This window comes from Typopeltis vanoorti, chromosome 20 (assembly GCF_054136105.1).
Source record: "Typopeltis vanoorti isolate ZY-2024b chromosome 20, IOZ_Tvanoo_1.0, whole genome shotgun sequence".
Lineage (NCBI taxonomy): Eukaryota > Metazoa > Arthropoda > Arachnida > Uropygi > Thelyphonidae > Typopeltis > Typopeltis vanoorti.
In genome coordinates, this window is record NC_143568.1 from 58,077,041 (window position 1) to 58,103,060 (window position 26,020).

Consider the following 26,020-nt stretch of genomic DNA (forward strand, 5'->3'; position numbering starts at 1 on the left):
TCTCAGGACTCTCATATCTGCAGTCTCTAGTCTTTGGTCAATTGTTTTACTTCTAACCCAGCTCTCAGATCCATAGGTTAAAACTGGTTTGAACACTGTCTTGTATACAGCTGATTTAGTGTTCCGACTAATTTCTCTCTTATTCCATATGAATTTATTCAATTGACTTCCTACCATACCAGCTTTGTTGTTCTGTTGTCTATTTCCATATTTAATTTACTATCTTCAGTAAAAATTGTGCCTAAATAGCTGAAATGTTTTATTTGTTCCACAGGTTCCCCGTTCATAACAGAGTTGACATTTTCAACAATTCTACCTATTTTCATTGTCTTTGTCTTTTTAATGCTGACCTTCATACCATATCTATCACAACAGTTATTCAATGTAGTCAGGGAATCTTGCAAACTTGTAGCGGATTTATTTAGAAGTATAACATCGTCCGCACAAAGCAAAGAGCTGACATGAACATCTCTAATTCTGATATCATGTTTAATACCACTTTCCTTCATAATGTGATCCATATAGATAATGAATAACAGAGGGGATAATTTACAACCTTGTCTCACTTCAGATTTAGTAGTAAACCATCTTCCTGTACTTCCTTCAATTCTAACTGCTGACTTACAACTCAAATAAAGATTAAGTATTGCTTGATATAATGCCCCATTGACACCATATGGCTGCAACGTATTGAATAGCTTCTCTCTTGGCACCTTGTCATATGCCTTTTCCATATCGACAAAACTTAAATACAGATCTTTGTCATATTCTCATGCTTTCTCAACTATTTGTCGTAAAGTGAAGATCTGATACTGACAGCCTCTATTTGGCCTGAATCCAGCATGTTCTTCACCAAGCTTTTCTTTAACAATTCTTCTCAACCGTTTTTCAAGTGTTTCTGCAAGAACTATACTTGCATAGATCTTGCAGGAACACTCACAGTAGGGAAATACCTCTGTAATTCTCACATTCAGTTTTATTTCCCTTTTTATATATGGGTACTACGAGAGCTCTACTCCAATCATCGGGAATTTGTCTCTCTGTCCAGGCTTTCTGAACTATGCAGTGCAGCCACTGTAAGACTCTTATACCACCATACTTCAGCATTTCTGGTCGAATATCATCTACTCCTGTTGCCTTTCCACATTTTAAGCCTTTGATGGCTTTTTCTACTTCAAGTATGGATATGTATTCCTGACTGCATGCCTGGTCAGTGTTTTTTACCACTGTGCTGTCATCACTGCTTGTTTCATCTAGCAGTTTTTCAAAGTAATTACTCCATACTTCAAGGATATCTTTTTCTCCTGTTTTCATGTCATCTTTATCATCTCTAACTCCTTTTACAGCACTCTTTCCTCCATTCCTAAGCTTCTTCAACAATCTCCAGAATATTTTGCCACCTTCTTGATATTTATTTTCTATATTCTTGGCAAAGTCTTCCCATAACCTTTGCTTAGCTAGTTTTACACAGTTTTTAGCATTCTTGCATTTGTCTCTGTATTCTCTAAGAGCACAAGCTGACTTATTTGCCAGGAACTTTTGATATGCTTTCTTCTTTTCCTTCACTGCCTCTTTAACTTCCTGTGTCCACCATGGAGTTATACTTTTTCTATCCTTGCAGACAACTTCACCACATGCCTCTCTAGCAAAATCAATCAGGGCATTCTTCAAGGCTTGCCACTGAATCTCCAAGGTTTGATTCCTGTTCTCAAACTCTTTCATTTTTTCTTCATCTTTGTATATTTTAGTCTACTGTTCACATCTGAGAGCTGCTCAACTTTTATTCGCTTTAAAACTTTCTTACATGTTATTCTTTTCAATGTGAAATTCAATTTTATCCTGCTGAAGACTAAATAGTGATTGCTTTCAATTTCAAATCCTCTGTACACTCTGGTGTCCTTCACCAGGGAGAAAACATCACTATCAACAATAACATAGTCAATGAGACTTTTCTTATTCCTTGCCTCTTCTCTCCATGTGAATTTGTGCACATTTTTATGCTGGAACATGGTGTTAGTAATAACCAGTCCATATTCTGAGCAGAAATCCAACAGATATTTGCCATTTTTATTAGCTTTGTTCTTTTCTCCAAATTTTCCCAAAATATTTTTGTATGTCTGACAATCATTTCCTACTCTGCTATTTAGATCCCCAACAAGGACCAACTTTTCCTTTTTCATTGAGTCGGTTGCTTTTTCTAAAGCCTCAAAAAATTTCTCCACTTCTGCTTTAGTAGAACCTTCTGTGGGACCATAGGCACAAATAAGTCTCATTGTCCAGTTCCCCATTCTCATATTTGCCTATATTATTCTACTTGAGACTGACTGCTATTCAAGAAGATTAGCCTCGTATTTTGTGTTGAATACTATGGCTACTCCTTCTTTTCCTTGATTGTCATTTCCTGAATATAACATTTTGTATTTATTGCTCAGAAAGATCTCACCAGTTTTTATCTTTTTTGTTTCAGCCACCCCTAATATGTCGATCTGGTACGTATTTAATTCCTCAGCTAACTCCATTTCTTTGCTACTCAGGATTCTTATGTTGATAGTACCAATCTTTAACTCTGGTGATGTTGAGTTGGGGTGAATACTAATGTTTCAATAATTCATGAATAAAATGAGTCATGTCAGCTATGATGTGAGTGCAAATGGTGGTAGATGATAGCTACTAAAGTTTAAAAAATGTAATTTGTAATTTTAATACATTCACTATATTAATACATATTATCGCATTTGAAATCTTGGTTTAGTAAGAGATATTTTGGAATGAATAATTCATTCCATCTTCAGTATTAATATTGACTCACACAATCAGTTAACAATTACTGGCTAACAATACAAGGCAGAGAAGATATACTATCACTGGTCGAATCTTTTTAGAACAGGGAAATGGAAATAAAGTAGATGAAGCAAAGTTGGTGCAATGAGCAGAGCTGAAATGTGTATGGATGGTGATTAGCAACTGTTCATGTTCATATATTATTAGATAAAAATGGAGGCATAATACTGCAAGCTTAGTTGAGCAGTCCTTATGAAAAACACTTAGAAAAAAAAAAGACAATGAAGTAACAGAGCATTTGTAATAAAGCGAGTTTATAAAGGAAGGAGTCATTTCTTAAGCAGTCTTCCCTCTTCTGGATTGCATCAAGGAATTCTCAGGTAGATTTTTTTTGTGCACCACCTAAGAACAGTATTCTAAGGGCGGTAGATGTGGGATTTATAATGTTACGACTTGTGCAGAAGTGAAGCAGTGTTTTGAATGAAAGAGAAAACCAAGATTTTTTTATGGATGAGAAGGTCATGTGTGATGTCTATGTCAGAATATACTGCAGAAGAGAACACTGATCTTGTCTGAACACCATATTGTCATCATAAGTATGAGAAGCAAGATCTTCCTTCTGGGAAATATAACAGGAATATATATTAGCAGGATGAAATTAAAACAAATCAACATAGAAGAAGCAACTACCTAATTCATTATCTGGCTTGAAATAAGTCAGAAGAGTAGTAATGAATTCATCTAGTGAACTACAACAATTTCTTGATTTGATGCTGTATCTTTTAGAATCAGTTTTTTATAGTTAGAATAGGTTCAACTTTTAGTTACCATCATTTTTTTTTTTTTTTTTTTTTTTTTTTTTTTTTTTTTTTTTTTAGGTACTGCATATATATGTTATTATTATTAAGATAGATCTCCAAGTAGTCAGATTTATCATGGGAGGTCATACATCACCTGCACCAGATATCATACCTTTTCTTGAATTCATTCACATTACCCGAACTCACTAGGTGTCTGAAGGCAATCCATTCCAATCATGTAATAATCTATGAAAGAAAATCTAGCTCTCATCCTTTCTTGACTGCATTCATGCTTAACTTCCATGGATGTCTTTGTATCCTCTCCTGACCTCAAATAAAATGAAAAATTCCATCTATTGTTATCCTGTATAACTCTTTCAGAAGTTTATAACTTTCAATCATATTGAACTCTTTGTTTCTTTCTCTCCTGTTTGCTACTGTCAGCAGTCCATAAATTTTCAATCTGTCCACAATCCCATAATTTGCAAAGCTTTCTCTCTCCACTGTATCAGCATCACCAAGGAAACTAGGAGACCAGCCCTGCACATTATAGTCCAAGTGAAGTTGTATCAATGCCATGTAAAGAGACAAAATGACTTCATTATCCTTACATGTCACATTTTGTTTCAGGATTGTAATTATCCTCTGAGTTGTATTTGCAATCTTTGCATATGGCCCTTGAATATAAGAGAAAAATTATGAAAACACTGCACTAGCTGTATAATAAATTTGCTTACATTGAACTGGCAGCCATTTTCACATGCCACAATTCCAGCATATTGAAGTTGTTCTGCAAATCAGTCATATTCCTAATTACCCTGCCTATCTTTGCATCATCAGCACAGTTGCATGTTACCTGTCAAATCCTTCCCAATGTCATTAATGTACAGACTGAATAACAATGTACTGAGGACTGATCCCTGTGGTATACTACTGGTCACCTTAAAATCTTGCAGACTCGCATCCCTCATATACTACTTTTTGATATGTCAGTCAGCCATCCTCTTATCCCCACTAATATTTTATTAATCAAATTCCATATTCTCCAATTTATGCAACAGTCTTCTATTATGTTTCTGTCAAAAGTCTTAGCAAAGTCCAAAAGAACAATGATATATCCATCCCCTTCTAATTGAATGGTATTATTATAAAATGTGAGCAAGCTGATCAAACAAAACCTTCCCTCAATAAATCCACGCTGTTCATTGAAAAGTACAGATCTGCTGATAACATAACACATTTCTGTATGCAAGCTCACACTAACTTTTCCAAAATCTTCACAACCACTTCTGAGATATTGATAAATCAACAGTTAGACACATCTGTCTTTGCACTACCTTTGTGCATAGAATTATCATACATTCTTTTCATTCCTATGGAATTCTCCTTGTTCTGAGGCTCAAATTATATAGCCTGGTCAAAGGAATAGCCAGTTCAGCTGAATTCTCTTTTAGCATCTGCGCTGATATCCTGTCAGCCTCTATTCAATTGTTATTCAATTTGTGAAACAGCTCTTGTACCTCCTCCTCATACAACTGAGTTTCTTCATCCATTGAAGAGACAGAAGTGAGCTCGTTGTCTACACCAGGTTAGTAGCTTTTAGCAAAATGGACACTCATTAGCTGAACAATCTCTTCTGCATCTGTCACAAGCATGCCATCCACATTCAGTAGAATAACTTTCTTAAATGGTTCCCATTCACTGCCAATATCCTTCCTATAAAGAAAATTATACCATGAAACACAATCAAACATACTCCTAGGTTGGTCATAATTTCCTGCTTTGCAGTTCAGTAAGTAACGCTTTCTGAATGGAGCATCCATAAACTTAGCTACTTCCCAAGTCAAAAAGCATGATCACTCTCACCAAATGGAAGCAGATTAGCCATGGCTAACTAAAATCGTTCTAACATTCTCTAACCTCCAGTTCCTTCAGTCACTTCTGAAAGATGTCTCACAACTCAATAAATTCAGCTTCATTCTTCTCCTAGGATTTTACCCCTATCCAATCTATAATAAATTTAGTTTAATCCTTTATCCAAGTGTAAGCAAACAAAGTTTGCACCTGAAAATATCTTCAGGCGCAAACTTTGTTTGCTTATACTTGGATAAAGGATTAAACTAAATTTATTATAGTCTAACCAAGTGCAAAATAAACTTCCCTATCCAATCTATGTTCAGATAATTTAAATGTTCAATTTAAATGTTCACACAGAAAATTCACTCTCTTCTTACAACTGGAATTAGTATTTCAAAAGTCTACATTACCATTTCTGTCCTTGAATTCTTAAAACTTGTTCCCGCCTTGTCTAATCATCAAGGCCTTCAAATGTAATCGCTTTGGAGGATATCTTCCGTAGATCTGTGCGAGTAGAATCTCCGAGGGAAACATGGGAGGTGGCACGGTAACATCGCCTTGAATGGACGGCTCAATTTAGTCCCTCTGTTGTACGACAACATCACAGCTATCCTAGAACACGGACATAGCTTGGCCCAATACGAACGCTACGACGGACGAACTAAGTGCCTTCCGCGACTGGCTAGGGACTTCCCTCCTACGACAAGCAGGACCACTCCGAGAGATCAGGAATCCAGGAAGAAAAAAGATCTCGAATCTTCATGCAAGGCCTTTTTGTTTAATTTTCTCCTCTTGGAAAATCTCGATATTTGCGATACGCGGCAACTCGGTCATGTGTGTCCACGTCAATCTCATTAGCTCCCTCTATTATTTTCTCGCATGTGTGTCTGCCTCCTATTCCTGAAAGACGCTTAGGTTTCCCTTTCCAATACTTTCATAATGGAGGACGGTAAAAGTGACCCTTGAACCCTGACTCACAGGCTTTACTATTTCAGTGCAAGAGGCTGGTTTTTCAAATGGATTTTGCCAGCTTACATGGATTTCTATTATCAGGCCCACACTTAATACAGATTATATTTGAACACTTTATACAATTCCTTAAACTTTATCTTGACTTGTATTCACAAACAACTTAATTTTTTCTATTGCCCACGTTCCATGTTCTCTGCCTGAGTAGAATTAATGTTGTGACCTGAATATTTTAATATAAACCTTTTTAATGCTTATTCAGGACACAACAGAACTATATAAATATGCAGGAACAAGATTCAAAGAAAGACTTATTATTTTAAAATAAAATTTATTCAACTGATATCCCCCCAATAGAATGGAAAAAAGCAATTGTGATTCCTATCTTTAAAAAAGGTAATAGAAATTACCCTAAAAACTATAGAGGTATCAGTATACTAAATTCCTGTTGTAATCAAAATATATAGCAGAATCTTAAAAAATAACAAACTAATGAAATATTCCGAAAATTTTATTTTAGAAGAAAAGGAAGATCGTGTATAGACCCAGCCTTTTGCCTAAAATTAACAATAGAGAAAAAAGAGAATACAATTTAGAAACACATATTGCATTTATTAACTTTGAAAATGCATTTGACAAAGTTAAAAGAAATAAAAGAAACATATTATTTAACATATTAAAAGAAAGACATGAAAATATGAAAATAATCAAATACAAATAAGATTAAATCACGAGCTATCATATACAAGAGAGATAAACCAAGGGGTCCGACAGGGATGTCCCCTCTCAGCAACTCTTTTTAATATCTACTTAAATGAAATAATAATAAAATGGAATAAAAATTTACATCAAGGAAGTAAACTATCTCCTACAGTAAACTTAAACACTCTCCTCTTTGTCGATGACCAAATAATAATTACAAATTCAAGATAACTTACAGAAAGCTAATTTAGATCTAAATGAGATATCCAAAGATTATGCTATGATAATATCAACAGAAAAATCAAAAACTATGGCCATTAAAGGACAAGATCCAACAAGAACTAAAATAGTAATAGATAACAAGATCTTAGAACAGGTGAATTCATTTAACTACCTAGGATGTATGATCACATATGAAAATGAAAAAGATATAAACATAAAAATTGCAAAATATTTAAAAATAACAGGTGTAATTAACTCTATATTTAAACCAAACCTAGTTCAAAAACAAACCAGACTAAAAGTATACAATACATTAGCCCTACCAGTCTTAATGTATGGAAGCAAAATCTGGACAATAAAACAAAAAGATAAACAAAGATTAACAACAGCAGAAATGAAGTTTATGAGAAAAACTGCAAAGTATACCCTATTTGATCACAAAAGAAATGAAGAAATTATGAAAGAATTAAACCAAGAACAAGTAATAGAAAAATTAAAAAATATAAACATAAATGGATGGAACACGTTCAAAAAATGAAAACAGAAAGATTACCAAAACAAGCCTTAAAGTACAAGCCATTAGGAAAAGAAAACCAGGACGTCCTCTTAAACGATGACTTCCAAGGCCAGAATAGGCCATGCTAGGCCTAAATCCTTGATACGCATGATGATGATGAATATTATTAGCAGCACACTCTTCTTCTTCTATCCTGTCTATTCTTCCTAAAAATACTGTACCCTTTACACTAGTCAGTATACCAGTCTTTGATAGTCAGGTCTCATCTGAGGTCTAACATAATTATCAAGGCAACAAACTCTAACCCTTTGTTTCTGATACTCCTGGCATAAGTTACCAACATGCTTATTTGTATACTCACTTTTGTAGTCTGATCTAGTTAGACAATTTGTTCTTTCTTTGTAATCAATTCCATGATAATGCACATTCCTATTATTAATGCAGTTGCATAACATAAGTCACTCTTTCACACATATTTTCACAATTCCTCCAATTATACGAGGGTGGTGTGAAAAGTTCCCAGACTAACAATGAAAAAAAGAATTTATAATTATAAAATTATTTTTATTTTTCAACGTAATCTCCCTTAAGACTAATACATTTATTCCACGGATGCTCCAGCACCATTATCTCATCCCTGTAGTGGTTCTCAGTAAGATCTGCAAAATACCCCTCTACAGCTGCAATCACCTCTTGATTTGAATAGAAACACTGACCAGCAAAGAAGAGTTTCAGTTTTGGAGTTTTAGAGATATAAGTCAGAGGGAGCCAAATCTGGGGAATAAGGTGGATGTTTCAACAATTCATAGTGCAGATCCCTTAATTTTCCCATTGCCAAAACACCTTTGTGGGCAGGTGCATTGTCCTGATGAAAGATGATTTTTTCTTCTGCAAATTGGGTCTTTTCTCAAGAATTTTTTGTCTAATCTGGTTAAAAGATCGGAAAAATATTCCCAGATATTGTTTTACCCTTTTCAAGATAATTAATAAACAAAATGCCTTTAGCATCCCAAAACACTGATGCCATGATCTTTCCTGCTGATGGAACTGACTTTGTCTTCTTTGTCACTGAACAAACAGTTTCTGTTCACTGTTTTGACTGCTGTTTGGATTCTGGTGTGTAATGGTAAATCGAAGTCTCATCCATAGTAATAAATCTACCCACAAAATCAGTTTTATTCTTGTTAAAACGCTCCAAGCTTAATGACTGTAGATGCATGTTCACAGGGCCGGTTTGCCTGTTGTAGGGAATGAAAAACCAGAATTTCCAGGTAAAAAGCCCTCTACCTCTGTATGAGACTTGACCTTTAGTTGAAAGATGAGATAAAGGTTCCTCACATCTTGGATGGGAATTCAACCTAGGTCTTCCTGACCAAAGGGCTTAGTCTGTACTGACTAGGCTACAGAAGATCTCTCTACATACATATATCAGAAGTGTATATTCAGGGTGTGCTAGATGTACGGTGCCACTAAACAGCAATATCACCAATATTATATTTTTGAATTTATTACTGTTAAAGACTCCCCTAATTTTTTCCTGGCACTGCATGATACCTAAAAGCATATACAATATACTAATGCTTCATAAAGTGGACAGTTTTCGACATGTAAACATTGCACCACATCCGCATTAGCCTGGATGTGCAATCACAAATATAGACACCTTTGAGCAAGCATACAGATTGCACAGTAGGTCAAATTTGTAGTGTTCCAGTGGTTTTAAACCACCCAGAAAGCAAGGCAGGGTGCGCACTGAGGCAATAGCATCCAGAAATCAGCGGCTGTGATTGGTTATTGTGTCAACCAATCCAATTGAATGTTGTTATTTGTCATGAGTTGCTGTTTTTGTTTTCGAGTTTCATCTGATTTGCATGCACAACGTGTTTAGTACACCGTTAGAGACAAGTTTTTAATATTTAATATCCTATAAATAATTTATAACTTCTTTGCCCATATTTACAATGGGAAACAATGTTGACGATATCTTCTGAATGTCCAGAGTCTGCTGGAGCACTTGCAAATTGCATGATTATAATCAAAGGAGGTTGGAACTTATGTATAAATAAGTAAATAAAATTAGTTATTTCAGGCTTTCTTTGGTTCAATCTGAAAAAGTAATAATTTCCCGAGTGATTACTTTTTCCGATTTCTGTGTGTATTACACGGCTGTATTTAAAATTCATATCAAAATTCAAATAATCCATGTCTCACTCTAGCATTTGCCAGTGATAATCTAATCTCACTGCGAAAAGTAAACTGTTTGTACCTTCTCACATAAATGGCGCACGTGAAGTATGGCTATATTCATGTGGCCTTTATGCTTTTCATATTTAAAATTATATTAATTGATAAATTAAAGTATTCAAAGTAATCCCACAATTAATTGCATTAGACCGATTAAGATGAGCGCTGATGTGCCATGCTCTCTTAAAACTTTCATACATCAATAAAAATGCAATCATATAGTCAAATTGATGTGAATTTTGTAGCACAGGTTGCATTAGCCACATGACAGTACACGAAACTTAAATGGGCATGTGATGCAACTGTGTGTGTGTGTGTATATATATATATATATATATATATATATATAACAAATATCAAATAACAAATATAACCACTATAACAAATTCATTCACTATCAACAAACTACCAAAGTCCTGACCAAAGCCCACAGGAACAACGAATGCTATGCTAAAAAAATTTACTGTAACAAGCTATGCACTCTGTGATTCCTATGAGTTTATTTTAATGATAGTTTACTGTAACTGCCTTTTAATAAGGTTCAGTGACCATAAACTGGCTGAACCCATATGAAGAGAGAGTATGGTTCATTCTTTTAATATTTTGGTAAAATGATGTAAATTTCTTTATTTAATATATATTTAAAGTCAATGTTAAAGCAAATTCAACAATACCTGAACACCGATCCAGTCTCACTTGAAGACTTCAACGTATATTTTTCTAAAAGATGATGTTTAAATGGTTCAGAAATAGATGGCAATGGATCTATAAAAAAGAAAACAGATTACAAGAACTATAATATTTAAAAATTCAAATAAGTTTGGACATGTATAATCTAATAGGATTACCAAGCAATTGTACAAGGTAACTAACTAAATACACTAGAGTGACTCTCAGCATCATGAGCTCATAAGGAGCAGAAGTAGTTTATGATAGCAATTTTCTTTTTTTTAAATACAGCTAGAGTATCAGGCGAGGCATTTTTCTCTCTCTCTCTCTCTCTCTCTTTTTTTTTTTTTTTTTTTTTTTTTTGGGGGGGGGGGGGGGGGGAGAATTGTTTGTCATAATCGTCATCATCAAATTCCTGACATTTACCCTACAGGATATGATAGTACTACATGAAAAATTTACATCATTACTAACTTCCTACCTACAATTTTTTGACAAATTAATCTGTTAAATGACAAAGCTACAACATTGTCAAATCTTATATTTATATATATATCTTCTAAGGCACTTTTTTACCGTATCGAACCACCTATATCTTGGTCTTCCTCTGGATCTTTTCCCTGCCAACCTGGCAGAGAACACTTGTTTGGATAATCATTCCTCGCCCATTCTGTTTAAGTGACCATACCACCTCAGATTAGCTCTGCTGACACATCCCTGGATGCTGACAATGTCAAGTTCTTTCCTAATATCCTCATTTTTAATATGATATTGCCATTGATGCCATTTGTTCACAGCCCTAATCTTTCTCAGGACTCTCATATCTGCAGTGTATAGTCATTGGTCAAGTGTTTTACTTCTGACCCAGTTCTCAGATTCATAAGTTAAAATTGGCTTGAACACTGTCTTGTATACAGCTAATTTAGTGTTTTGACTAATTTCTTATTAGTTCTCCATTCACAATGCAGCTGATATTTTCAATGCTTCTGCCTATTTTCATTATCTTTGTCTTGTTATTGCTGACCTTCATACCATATCTATCACAACAGTTATTCAATTTAGTCAGGGAATCTTGCAGACTTGTAGCAGATTTATTTAAAAGTATAACATCATCCACATAAAGCAAGGAGGTGACATTAACATCTCCAATTATGATATCAGGTTTAATACCACTTTTCTTCATAATGTAATCCATATAGATAATGAATAACAGAGGTGATAATGTACATCCTTTTCTGACACCAGATTTAACATTAAACCGTCTTCCTGTACTACCTTCAATTCTAACTGCTGACTGACAACTCAAATAAAGACTAAGTATTGCTTGATATAATGAACCACTGACACCATACAACTGTAGCTTTTTGAATAGCTTCTCTCTTGGGACCTTGTCATATGCTTTTTCCAGATCTACAAAACTTAAATACAGATCTTTGTTATATTCCCATGCTTTCTCGACTATTTGTCGTAAAGTAAATATCTGATCCTGACAGCCTCTATTTGGCTTGAATCCAGCTTGTTCCTCACCAAGCTTCTCTTCCACAATCCTTCTCAACCGTTTCTCAAATATACTGGCATAAATTTTACCAGGAACACTCAGTAGAGAAATACCTCTGTAATTCTCACAATCAGTTTTATTTCCATTTTTATATATGGGTACTATTAGAGCTCTACTCCAATCATCTGGAATTCATCCTTCTGTCCAGGCCCCCTGAACTATGCAGTAGCCACTGTAAAACTTTTATACCTCCATTCTTGAGCATTTCTGGTCTGATATCATTCTACTCCAGCTGCCTTTCCGCATTTCAGATTTTTGATGGCTTTTTCTACTTCAAGCATGGATATGTATTCCTGATTGCATTCCTGGTCAATGTTTTTTAACATTGTGCTGTCATCACTGCTAGTTTCATTTAGCAATTTTTCGAAGTAATTACTCCATACTTCAAGGATATCTTTTTCTCCAGTTTTCATATCACCTTTTTCATCTCTAATTCCTTTTACAGCACTCTTTTCTCCATTTCTGAGCTTCTTCAACAACCTCCAGAAATCTTGCCACCTTCTTGATATTTATTTTCTTTTTTATTTTCTTTTTTAGTTTTACACAGTGTTTAGGTTTGTTACATTTGTCTCAGTATTCTCTAGGAGCACACGCTGACTTATTTGCCAGGAACTTTTGTATTGCTTTCTTCTTTTCCTTCACTGCCTCTTTAACTTCCTGTGTCCATCATGGAGTTCTGATTTTTCTATCCTTGCAGACAACTTCACCACATGCCTCTCTAGCTGAATCAAGCAATGTTTTCTTCAGAGCTTGCCACTGAATCTCTAAGGTTTGATTCCTGTTCTCAAACTATTTCATTTTTTTCTTGTTATAACAATATATACTATAGAAGGATTCAAATGTATTTTACAACTTACTGGGCACAGGAGGAGCAAACTGAAAGTGATTTTTTTCAGAAAGTTGTGCAACTTCAATGGATCAGTTGCTGTTCATTGATGGTCCTGCTCAGGCTGGTTCTGGATAATTAATAATTATAAGCCTTAGGGATTTGCAATTTGTCAGCATTTAAAAAGATGAGCTGAGGTGAAACTCTTTCCCTTGGGCAACAAGATAACTACTTTTAATCATAACATGCAACACAACTGAAGTATCCCCATTACTTAGAATGCACTGCATTCTTTTATGGAATTCAACATTAGTACATGTCAAATATCTACAGATGAAAAGTAGACTCATATTAGAATAATATTATTTTAACTGCAAGATTTTTGCTTCTGGTGTAATCTTCAAGAAGCTACAATAACCTCAAAATTAACATTTCACAATAAGAAGAGGAGACAAAATATCAAATGCCCAATACATTTATATAAAACATAAGGAAAAACCAATATTATATATCATTACCTTTTACCTAACATTGGTTATGTAAATGCATATAATACTGGTGATATAAAATTTATATCACCAGTAATCTAATCTAAATCACTTTTCTTCTTCTTTTTTCTTAATCTTCCTCTTCCACCTTTTACAGTGTCGAGGTTTTTTATTCTTGCAACTGCAACCATCTCGAGGAAAAGGTGGTTAGCCCTATGCCTCCCAGTGTGTCCTATGTCTGTAGATGCATGCGTTCACGGGACTGGATTGCCTGTTCTGTTGGATGAAAAACTCAAGTTTCTGGATGAAAAAAACACCTACCTCCATATGAGACTGGTTACTTCACCTTTCCTCGGAAGAGACCAGATAAAGGTTCCTCATGTCACTGACAGGAATCAAACCCAGATCTTTCCGACCTAAGGGCTTCACCCATAACGACTGAGCTATGGAGGCGCTATCTAAATCACTGTGGTTTATAATCCTCATTAGCAAATTCCTGATACATACCCTTGACAGGTTAAATAGTGCTGCGATTTAGATAGGATAATTCTTTAAGGCTTCAGCAACTTTTTTTAAGTCTCTGTCTTTCAGTTCTTAAATGTATGCATATTTTAGTCTTTTCTTTAAAGTTCTTAAACTTTAACACAGTAGTTATATGCACATACATATAACTTATGCACGTTTGTTCTATGGCCCTACCATTATAGAATGTTGCTAAATTATTCACTATTACTTTTTGTAAATGCACTTTTTTATGTTTATCTAATCAGAAAATTGACACTCAATCCTTCTAGTTTTCTTGTTTTAGAGAATCTTTTGGATGGGAAACTGCCAATTTAAGTCCAGTGTAAGTGCCACATGGAAGCTGTTTGTCAAACAATTTCTAATCCCTGCTACTTTCATGTGCAATATAGCATACTTCTTCAGGAGGATGAAATAAAAAACTAAACTGATATTATGTTTACTGGATACTTAGGATTAAACTAACAACAAACGTTCTCCATGTGATAGTTATACAGGACAAATTTTCATCATCAAATTCCTGTCATGTACCCTCAAGGGGTGTACAGGATATGCCAGTACTACATGAAAAATTTACATCATTCCTAACTTCCTATATACATTTTCCTCCAAATCAGTCTGTTACTTGTCAAGACTCCAACATTATCAGATCTTATATTTCTATCATCTAAGGCGCTTTGTACCGTATCAATCCACATATATCTTGGTCTTCCTCTGGGTTGTTTTCTGCCAACCTGACAGAGAACACTTGTTTTGCTAATCTTTCCTCGCCCATTCTGTTTAAGTGACCATACCACCTGAGTTTAGCTCTGCTAACACATTCCTGGATGCTGACAATATCAAGTTCTTTCCAAATATCGTCATTTTTAATATGATATTGCCATTGATGCTATCTAATCTTGCCTCTTGCCTCTAATCTTTCTCAGGACTCTCATATCTGCAGTCTCTAGTCTTTGGTCAAGCGTTTTACTTCTGACCTAGCTCTCAGATCCATAAGTTAAAACTGGTTTGAACGCTGTCTTGTATACAGCTAATTTAGTGTTCTGACTAATTTCTCTCTTGTTCCATTAGAATTTATTCAATTGACTTCCTACCATACCAGATTTGTTGACTCTGTTGTCTATTTCCTTATTTAATTTACCATCTTCACTAAAAATCGTGCCTAGGGAGCTGAAATGTTTTACTTGTTCCACAGGTTCTCCGTTCAGAAAGCAGTTGACATTTTCAACGATTCTACCTATTTTCATTGTCATTGTCTTTTTATTGCTGACCTTCATACCATATCTATTACAACAGTTATTCAATTTAGTCAGGAAATCTTGCAGGCTTGTAGCGGATTTATTCAGAAGTATAACATCGTCCGCACAAAGCAAAGAGCTGACATTAACATTTCCAATTTTGATATCATGTTTAATACCACTTTCGTTCATAATGTGATCCATATAGATAATGAATAACAGAGGGGATAATTTACAACCTTGTCTCACTTCAGATTTAGTAGTAAACCATCTTCCTGTACTTCCTTCAATTCTAACTGCTGACTTACAACTCAAATAAAGATTAAGTATTGCTTGATATAATGAATCATTGACACCATATAACTGCAGCATATTGAATAGCTTCTCTCTTGGCAGCTTGTCATATGCCTTTTCCAGATCAACAAAACTTAAATACAGATCTTTGTCATATACCCATGATTTCTCCACTATTTGTTGTACAGTGAAGATCTAATCCTGACAGTCTCTATTTGGCATGAATCCAGCTTGTTCTTCACCCAGCTTTTTTTCCACAATTCTTCTCAATCGTTTCTCAAGTATATTTGCATATATCTTACCAGGAACACTAAGCAAAGAAATACCTCTGTAATTCTCACAATCAGTTTTACTTCCTTTTTATGTATGGGTACTATGAGAGCTCTACTCGAATCATCGGGAATTTGTCCCTATGTAAAGGCATTCTGAACTATGCAGTGCAGCCACTGTAAGACTTATATACCACCATACTTCAGCATTTCTGGTCGAATATCATCTACTCCTGCTGCCTTTCCACATTTCAAGCCTTTGATGGCTTTTTTTACTTCAAGTATGGATATGTATTACTGACTGTATGCCTGTTGAGTGTTTTTTACCACTGTGCTATCACTGCTTGTTTCATTTAGCAATTTTAAGAAGTAATTAGTCCATACTTCAAGGATATCCTTTTCTCCTGTTTTCACGTCACTTTTATCATCTCTAAATCCTTTTACAGCACTCTTTCTTAGCTTCTTCGGCAACCTCCAGAATATCTTACCACCTTCTTGATATTTTCAATGTTCTTGCCAAAGTCACCCCGTGACTTTTGTTTTGCTAGTTTTACACAGTGTTTCACTTTGTTACATTTGTCTCTGTATTCTCTAAGAGCAAAAGCTGACTTATTTGCCAGGAACTTTTGATATGATTTCTTCTTTTCCTTAACTTCTTGTGTCCACCATGTTCTAATTTTTCTATCCTTGCAGACAACCTCACCATATGTCTCTCTGGCTGAATCAATCAGGGTTTTCTTCAAGGCTTGCCACTGAATCTCCAAGGTTTGGTTCCTGTTCTCAAACTCTTTCATTTTTTCTTCAATAATCTTTGTATATGTTAGTCTACAGTTCACATCTGAGAGCTGCTCAACTTTTATTCCCTTTAAAACTTTCTTACATGTTATTCTTTTCAATATGAAATTCAGTTTTATCCTGCTCAAGACTAAATAGTGATCGCTTCCAATTTCAAATCTCTGTACACTCTGGTGTCCTGCACCAGGGAGAAAACATCAACAATAACATAGTCAATGAGACTTTTCTTATTCCTTACCTCTTCTCTCGATGTGAATTTGTGCACATTTTTATGTTGGAACATTGTGTTAGTAATAACCAGCCCATGTCCTGAGTAGAAATCCAACAGGTATTTGCCATTATTATTAGCTTTGCTCTTTTCTCCAAATTTTCCAAAAATATTTTTGTATGTCTGACAATCATTTCCTACTCTGTAATTCAGATCCCCAACAAGGACCAACTTTACCTTTTTCATTGTGTCAGTTGCTTTTTCTAAAGCATCAAAAAATTCTCCACTTCTGCTTTAGTAGAACCTTCTGTGGGACCATAGGCACAAATAAGTCTCATTGTCCAGTTCCCCATTCTGATATTTGCCCACATCACTCTACTTGAGACCGCCTGCCATTCAAGAACATTAGCCTCATATTTTGTGTTGAATACTATGGCTACTCCTTCTTTTCCTTGATTGTCATTTCGTGAATATAACATTTTGTATTTATTGCTCAGAAAGATCTCACCAGTTTTTGTCTTTTTTGTTTCAGTCACCCCTATTATGTCGATCTGATACTTATCTAATTCCTCAGCTAGCTCCATTTCTTTGCCATTCAGGCTTCTTATGTTGATAGTACCGATCTTTAACTCTGGTGATGTTGAGTTGGGGTGTGTTTTCAGATTTGTTCCAGTAGCTGACTTTTTGCTGTTCAACCTGGTTCCCTGGCAAAAGCAACGGGGGTTAAACCGAGCGACGCCCCAGCCAGCATGAAATTTTGTGATGTTGTACCATCATTTTGTATTTTGGTTTAAGCCAATAGGAATACAATTTGGTCGGCTAAATCCCAAATTGCCAGCCCATCCTCGTTTGTTCAGTATCCAGTAGATACCCAACAGGGTGCACCACGAGAAGGTGAGGATTAGACATTAAGTCAGAAGCCCTGGTCGGTTCTCCGCATTCCTTTAATGGCTATGTGGAGGTTTCCTTTCAGTTATACAACTTTGACCCTTAAGCACACCCCAATGCAAGAAGTGTATATGCTAAACTTAGTAGAGTATGGGGAAAAAAAAAAAAAAAAAAAAAGCATATGCTAAACTTAGTAGAATATGGAAAATGAAAAATATTCACACAGATACAAAATCAAAAGTATTTAATGGATATATTAAATCAGTTGTTTTATATGGATGCAAAACATGGCTGGTTTCAAAGGAAATACAAAGAAAACTACAAACATTCATAACTGATGTCTGCGGGGCATAATTTGGTGGCCAAAAATTATTACTAACGAAGACGCCTGGGAAACAACAAATCAGCAAAATGTCAACCTTGAATCAGAAAACAAAAATTTAGATGGATTGGATGTATCGAGTATATATTGGATATATACTTAGGAAAGGGGAAAGATTACGAAGAAATCTGTCATGCAGCCCTGGAATGGAATCCACAAGGAAGAGAAAGCATGGGCATCCTAAAAATACATGGAGGAGATCAACTTTAATAGAATGTGAGAAGAAGAGTTTTAGCTGAACTAAGGATAAGGAACTGATGGAAAGCATTTACAGACTCCCAATGTATCTGATGGAATCTGGGAAAGAAGAAGAAGTTAAGTCTCAGCACTGGAAGAATCCCAAGGGAGTGGAGTGGAAAGAAAGCAATATAGTTCCATTTCATAAACGACAAAACAAGATATAGGCAACAAATTACAGAGCAGTCAGTATATCAGGTGTGGTGGTTAAGAATGATACTCTAATGAGAGCAGTATAGCTTTGTGAAAGATCTTTCCAGTTTGTTTAAAGTATGTCAATTTGATGGCAAAAAAAAAAAAAAAAAAAAAAAGGGCAGATAAGATAATAAGAATCTTTTTGATCAGTTCTAATAATTAATTTGAAAAGTAAATATTAAAAATAAAAATTCTGAAGTAGCTGAACATTAAACAGCAACAAAATTAGTCCTATATGCAATGTGTTCAGTTCATATTCATACCAGAAAAATTAGGCTATGATAGTATTATATTTGATATCTGACAGCAGTTGATACCAGAGAAATTAGGTTTTGAGTCAGTTTTATTTCAATTACTGCTGCTGTTTTTCTGTGCTAATAAAACATCTTACATAAAAGTAAAATGCCATTCACTGTTTGCCCTGGTCTTCTGATGAAAACATCAGTCTTTGGTTAACTGAGAGATATTCCAGCCAGCATGACTGGCTAGAGTGCAATTTTGTTGGTTGGCTAAGTCCCAAACTCCCAGCCTATTTTCTTTCGTTCAGTATCCAAGTGAATACTTTACAAATTTCTTACAGGCTACGTGGAAATCTTCTTCCAGTTATCTAGCTCTGACCTCTAAGAATGAAAAGAAATTGTTGATAGGAAGCTAGTAATTGTGTGATGCTATTACAGTATGTTGTATACCCTCTAAGGCAGTGGTTCTTAACCTTTTCAAAGTCACGGAACACTTTTGATTATAAGAAACATTTGGGGAACACCAAAAGCATTAGGTTAATAACACTAACAACAAACATATGCATGGACTTGCCTTTTATAAAAATGGAACTTATTTTAATGCAATACTTGAGCTTGTTGGCTTTTGCAGATTTCAGCAATATCAGGTCTAATACGTGATATAGCTACCTTCATCTTTTTGTCTATATTAGTAAGTCTTTCACACTTTTTAGTTTTTATTATATTGAGAAACTGAGCTCACACAAATATGATGTTGAAAACTGTAACAAAATTTTCAGTGCTCTTGTGGAGAGAGCTGGGGATACAGCTTGGAGAAAAATCCAAAATTCCTTAAGAGTTATTTCAGAGAATTTCATTTTTAGAGTACGATCCATTTAAAAGGTAACTAGTTCTTCTTGTAACGAAAATTCACAACTCGATGTATTAACTGTGCAAAATGGATTTTGTATCCAGTCATAATTGTGTGTATTTAAGGAAGGAAAGTAACTCAGAATCTTTTCTTCCAATATTGTTAATTGTCCTGTTATAATGGAAATAAATCCCTCGACAGTTTTATTCAGTTTTGAGCACACTCAAAACTGTATCATGTGACATCTTTCATCAGCGGAACACTTGTAACCAGTTCACGAAACACCCGTTAAGAACCACTGCTCTAAGGTTACATAATATAATAATAATAATAATTATATAAAATTCATTTGTTTTTATCAACAGTCTCTGAACTACTGATAAAAATGAATGGCTACTTTGTGGTTTCAGAAATAAGTGGAAAGTATTTAAATTATTCCAACTACATCTTAAAAGAAAAATGGATAACCTTCACTTTTTCCTAAAGCCCGAAGCAAACACCGCAACATAACCTTATATATATTAACCATTAAGTAATTAGTCCTGTAGGCAATTATTCCTAGCACCCCTCCACCTTGTCCTAGTGCTGGGGGGGGGGGGGAATTGCACATTCCAATGATCTTTTGAAGTATACTGATGGTAGCATTGCTGGAAAGGTGCGGGATCAGATATGAAGAGAGTCACCCTAGTTCTCCAAGTTGGGGCTTGAGCATGGGGCTGACAACCCACATCTCATAAAAAATCAACTAGTCATGAAACACGTACCAAGTGATCTTCACTGGACAGATTTAAATAAATATCGACTGAGGCATTAGAATAATGGATTATGAATAGGTTCATGGAATGTTATAAGCTTGTATACAGAGCTGGAGCTTTTCAAGAAATCATACATGAATTAAACATATACAAATAGATAAATCCAAGAGACATGATGGACAGGAGAAGGAAATTTGAAGAAAGAGAACCATTTGCTACTTTATAGTGGAAACAACTCTGATAAACATAAATTTGGAACAGTTTCATTGTTAAGAAAAAATTCTGGTTATCTCTGATCGAATTCGAAGCCTTTAATGAAACAATAAGCAAGCTAAGAGTAAAAGCAAAATGGTTCGAGATAACCTTTATTAATGTACATACACCTACAGAAGAGTCAATAAAAGATGAATTCTATGAAAAACTGGAATTAATCCTTAAAAAAATTCCCTGGCAGGATATAATAAAATTTATTATAAAAAATATAATATAACTCATTTAAAAATTGGAAAAGAAGAAATTTATAAAAAAAAAATTATTGGAAACCAAAGGCTTCATGAAGTGACAAATATTAATGATTAATTTGGCCATATCCAAAAATTTAATAATAAGCAGCACTATGTTTATTGAGGAAGAATATACACAAACACGAAAATCTCCCGATGGTCATACATTCAATCAAATAGACCATACGATAATAAGTAAAAGACATAGAAATTCCAAAAGACAACATAAATAGAACATTACTTAAAATAAGGGGATATTAAATCCCAAGTTTTAAAACCGAATAAGAAACTCAAAGATTGGAATCAGAGAGTTTCTTGCCGAATATAGTAAACTATAAAGTATCGGCGACACTAGCATTAGCAAATGCAAGTGATCCTAGTACGTAGTACAGTACTGGGCAGCTCGTTGCAAAGGTGGAGAATTTCAGATCGCTATTCTTGGGTATTTTCCATAATGTAAAAACACATTTCCTAGGAAATGTATGTTGTTATTACATTATGGAGGGAGGTCACTACCCAGACCGGTTTCAGCCTTTTTTGAGGCTTCATCAGTGAGTAGCTAGACCTAATAATACCAAAGTGTATAGCAAAAAGAACTTATATACTCTGCGAACGAGTTATCCAAACAGGTGCAACCATTAAGTTACTTAAATATAAAGAGCTAATAAGCTTCATTTTGGCAATGAAAACATTACTTAAAATAAGGGGATATTAAATCCCACATAGTTTTAAAACCGAATAAGAAACTCAAAGATTGGAATCAGAGAGTTTCTTGCCGAATATAGTAAACTATAAAGTATTGGCGACACTAGCGTTAGCAAATGCAAGTGATCCTAGTACGTAGTACAGTACTGAGCAGCTCGTTGCAAAGGTGGAGAAGTTCAGATCGCTATTCTTGGGTATTTTCCATAATGTAAAAACACATTTCCTAGGAAATGCATGTTGTTATTACATTATGGAGGGAGGTCACTACCCAGACCGGTTTCAGCCTTTTTTGAGGCTTCATCAGTGAGTAGCTAGACCTAGAAATTCTCTAATTCCAATCTTTGAGTTTCTTATTCGGTTTTAAAACTATGTAGGATTTAATATCCCCTTATTTTAAGTAATGTTTTCATTGCCGAAATGAAGCTTATTAGCTCTTTATATTTAAGTAACTTAATGGTTGCACCTGTTTGGATAACTCGTTCGCAGAGTATATAAGTTCTTTTCGCTATACACTTTGGTATTATTAGGTCTAGCTACTCACTGATGAAGCCTCAAAAAAGGCTGAAACCGGTCTGGGTAGTGACCTCCCTCCATAATGTAATAAAAACATACATTTCCTAGGAAATGTGTTTTTACATTATGGAAAATACCCAAGAATAGCGATCTGAACTTCTCCACCTTTGCAACGAGCTGCCCAGTACTGTACTACGTACTAGGATCACTTGCATTTGCTAACGCTAGGGGTGACTGAAAGAAAAAAGACAAAAACTGGTGAGATCTTTCTGAGCAATAAATACAAAATGTTATATTCAGGCAATGACAATCAAGGAAAAGAAGGAGTAGCCATAGTATTCAACACTAAATATGAGGCTAATGTTCTAGAATGGCAGGCGGTCTCAAGTAGAGTGATGTGGGCAAATATCAGAATGGGGAACTGGACAATGAGACTTATTTGTGCCTATGGTCCCGCAGAAGTTCCCACTAAAGCAGAAGTGGAGAATTTTTTGATGCTTTAGAAAAAGCAACTGACACAATGAAAAAGGAAAAGTTGGTCCTTGTTGGGGATCTGAATAGCAGAGTAGAAAATGATTGTCAGACATACAAAAATATTTTGGGAAAATTTGGAGAAAAGAGCAAAGCTAATAATAATGGCAAATACCTGTTGGATTTCTACTCAGGACATGGGCTGGTTATTACTAACACAATGTTGCAACATAAAAATGTGCACAAATTCACATCGAGAGAAGAGGTAAGGAATAAGAAAAGTCTCATTGACTATGTTATTGTTGATGTTTTCTCCCTGGTGCAGGACACCAGAGTGTACAGAGATTTGAAATTGGAAGCGATCACTATTTAGTCTTGAGCAGGATAAAACTGAATTTCATATTGAAAAGAATAACATGTAAGAAAGTTTTAAAGGGAATAAAAGTTGAGCAGCTCTCAGATGTGAACTGTAGACTAACATATACAAAGATTATTGAAGAAAAAATGAAAGAGTTTGAGAACAGGAACCAAACCTTGGAGATTCAGTGGCAAGCCTTGAAGAAAACCCTGATTGATTCAGCCAGAGAGACATATGGTGAGGTTGTCTGCAAGGATAGAAAAATTAGAACAACATGGTGGACACAAGAAGCTAAGGAAAAGAAGAAATCATATCAAAAGTTCCTGGCAAATAAGTCAGCTTTTGCTCTTAGAGAATACAGAGACAAATGTAACAAAGTGAAATACTGTGTAAAACTAGCAAAACGAAAGTCATGGGATGAATTTGGCAAGAACATAGAAAATAAAAATCAAGAAGGTGGTAAGATATTCTGGAGGTTGCTAAAGAAGCTAAGAAATGGAGGAAAGAGTGCTGTAAAAGGATTTAGAGATGATAAAGGTGACGTGAAAACAGGAGAAAAAGATATCCTTGAAGTATGGAGTAATTACTTCTTAAAATTGCTAAATGAAACAAGCAGTGATAGCACAGTGGTAAAAAACACTCAACAGGCATACAGTCAGTAATACATATCCATACTTGAAGTAGAAAAAGCCATCAAAGGCTTGAAATGGGGAAAGGCAGCAGGAATAGTGCTTAAGTGTGGAGATATAAAAGTCTTACAGTGGCTGCACTTCATATTTCAGAAGGCCTGGACAGAAGGGACGAATTCCTGATGATTGGAGTAGAGCTCTCATACTATACATAAATATAAAAAGGAAATAAAACTGATTATGAGAATTACAGAGGTATTTCTTTGTTGAGTGTTCCTGGTAAGATATATGCAAGTATACTTGAGAAACGATTGAGAAGAATTGTGGAAGAAAAGCTGGGTGAAGAACAAGCTGGATTCAGGCCAAATAGAGGCTGTCAGGATCAGATCTTCACTGTACGAAAATAGTGGAGAAATCATGGGAATATGACAAAGATCTGTATTTAAGTTTTGTCGACCTAGAAAAGGCATATGACAAGGTGCCAAGAGAGAAGCTATTCAATATGCTACAGTTATATGGTGTCAATGAGGCATTATATCAAGCAATACTTAGTCTATATTTGAGTTGTAAGTCAGCAGTTAGAATTGAAGGAAGTACAGGAAGATGGTTTAATGTTAAATCTGGTGTGAGACAAGGATGTATATTATCCCCTCTGTTATTCATTATCTATATGGATCACATTATGAAGAAAGTGGTATTAAATATGATATCAGAATAGGAGATGTTAATGTCAGCTCTTTGCTTTATGCGGACGATGTTATACTTCTGAATAAATCTGCTACAAACCTGCAAGATTCCCTGACTAAATTGAATAACTGTTGTATGGTATGAAGGTCAGCAATAAAAAGACAATGACAATGAAAATAGGTAGAATCGTTGAAAATGTCAACTGCTTTCTGAACGGAGAACCTGTGGAACAAGTAAAACATTTCAGCTCCCTAGGCACGATTTTTAGTGAAGATGGTAAATTAAATATGGAAATAGACAACAGAATCAACAAAGCTGGTATGGTAGGAAGTCAATTGAATAAATTCATATGGAATAAGAGAGAAATTAATCGGAACACTAAATTAGCTGTATACAAGACAGTGTTCAAACCAGTTTTAACTCATGGATCTGAGAGCTGATCAGTAGTAAAACACTTGACCAAAGACTAGAGACCGCAGATATGAGAGTCCTGAGAAAGATTAGAGGCGTGAACAGATGGCATCAATGGTAATATCATATTAAAAATGAGGATATTAGGAAAGAACTTGACATTGTCATCATCCAGGAATGCGTTAGCAGAGCTAATCTCAGGTGGTACGGTCACTTAAACAGAATGGGCGAGGAAAGATTAGCAAAACAAGTGTTCTCTGCCAGGAAAACGACCCAGAGGAAGACCAAGATATAGGTGAATTGATACAGTACAATGTTTCTTAGACAATAGAAATATAAGATCTGATAATGATAATACTGGAATTTTGACAAGTAATAGACTGATTTGGAGGAAAATTGTGGATAGGAAGTTAGTAATTATGTAAATTTTTCATGTAGTACTATCATATCCTGTATCCCCCTTGAGGGTACATGTCAGGAATTTGATGATGATATAACAGAAGAGAGAAGAAAATATGAGTGTGAATTAAAACAGAAAGTGAAAAATATACAACCAGAGGAGAATGAAAATATTGAAAACATCTGGAATCATATCAAGGCGTAAAACTCAATTGGAATTCAAAGTAAAATACAGCACAAAAATTTGTGCAATGAAGGATGTGAATGGGCAGTAAAGAAGAAAAAAGATAATAACCCAGCTGATATTATTGCAGCTCTGAGATACAAAGAGAGTGGCAAGGAAAGGAATAAAATAATAAGACAAAAGAGAAAAAATTTTTTTGTGAACAGATTGAAGATATCCAGAAATACTTCACATCTCAGAAACTTTTTCCATGAAATCAAAAACCCGTCCTACATATAAAAACAATATGTAATGGACAAATACTAGTCTTTAGAGATGAAATAGCAAACAGATGGAGAGAGTACTTCAACAAACTCCTAAATTATGATGAACCTACTGTGTCTTTCAAACAGAATACTTATTATATTAAATTAAATTATCAAATTCTGGTGTAGATTCAGGAGTTCTCGAAGTGCTGTTCGAGAACTCCTGAAAGATTTGTCATTTTTGTATTTTTAGTATATTATTGTAGTTTTTTAGTGCAATTATTGTACTATAGCATTTTATAATATAATTGCAGAAAGATTATTAGTTTTTACTACTCTTAAAAATGATGCTGAAAACTCGCCGTAACATGGCAATGTCTAAAGCTCAAGTTGTTGCTACTAAGGAGAGC

General features: G+C 34.9%; 1 protein-coding gene across 1 annotated transcript in view; it reads right to left on the reverse strand.

Moving 5' to 3' along the window:
• The window catches only part of Polr1E (RNA polymerase I subunit E), a 145,576-nt gene that overhangs the window by 29,482 nt on the left and 90,074 nt on the right, over window positions 1-26,020 (reverse strand). Inside the window, exon 10 of the mRNA XM_090410465.1 lies at window positions 10,767-10,857. Coding sequence (XP_090266591.1) covers window positions 10,767-10,857 — 91 coding nt within the window. The remainder of the gene's footprint in view (window positions 1-10,766; window positions 10,858-26,020) is intronic.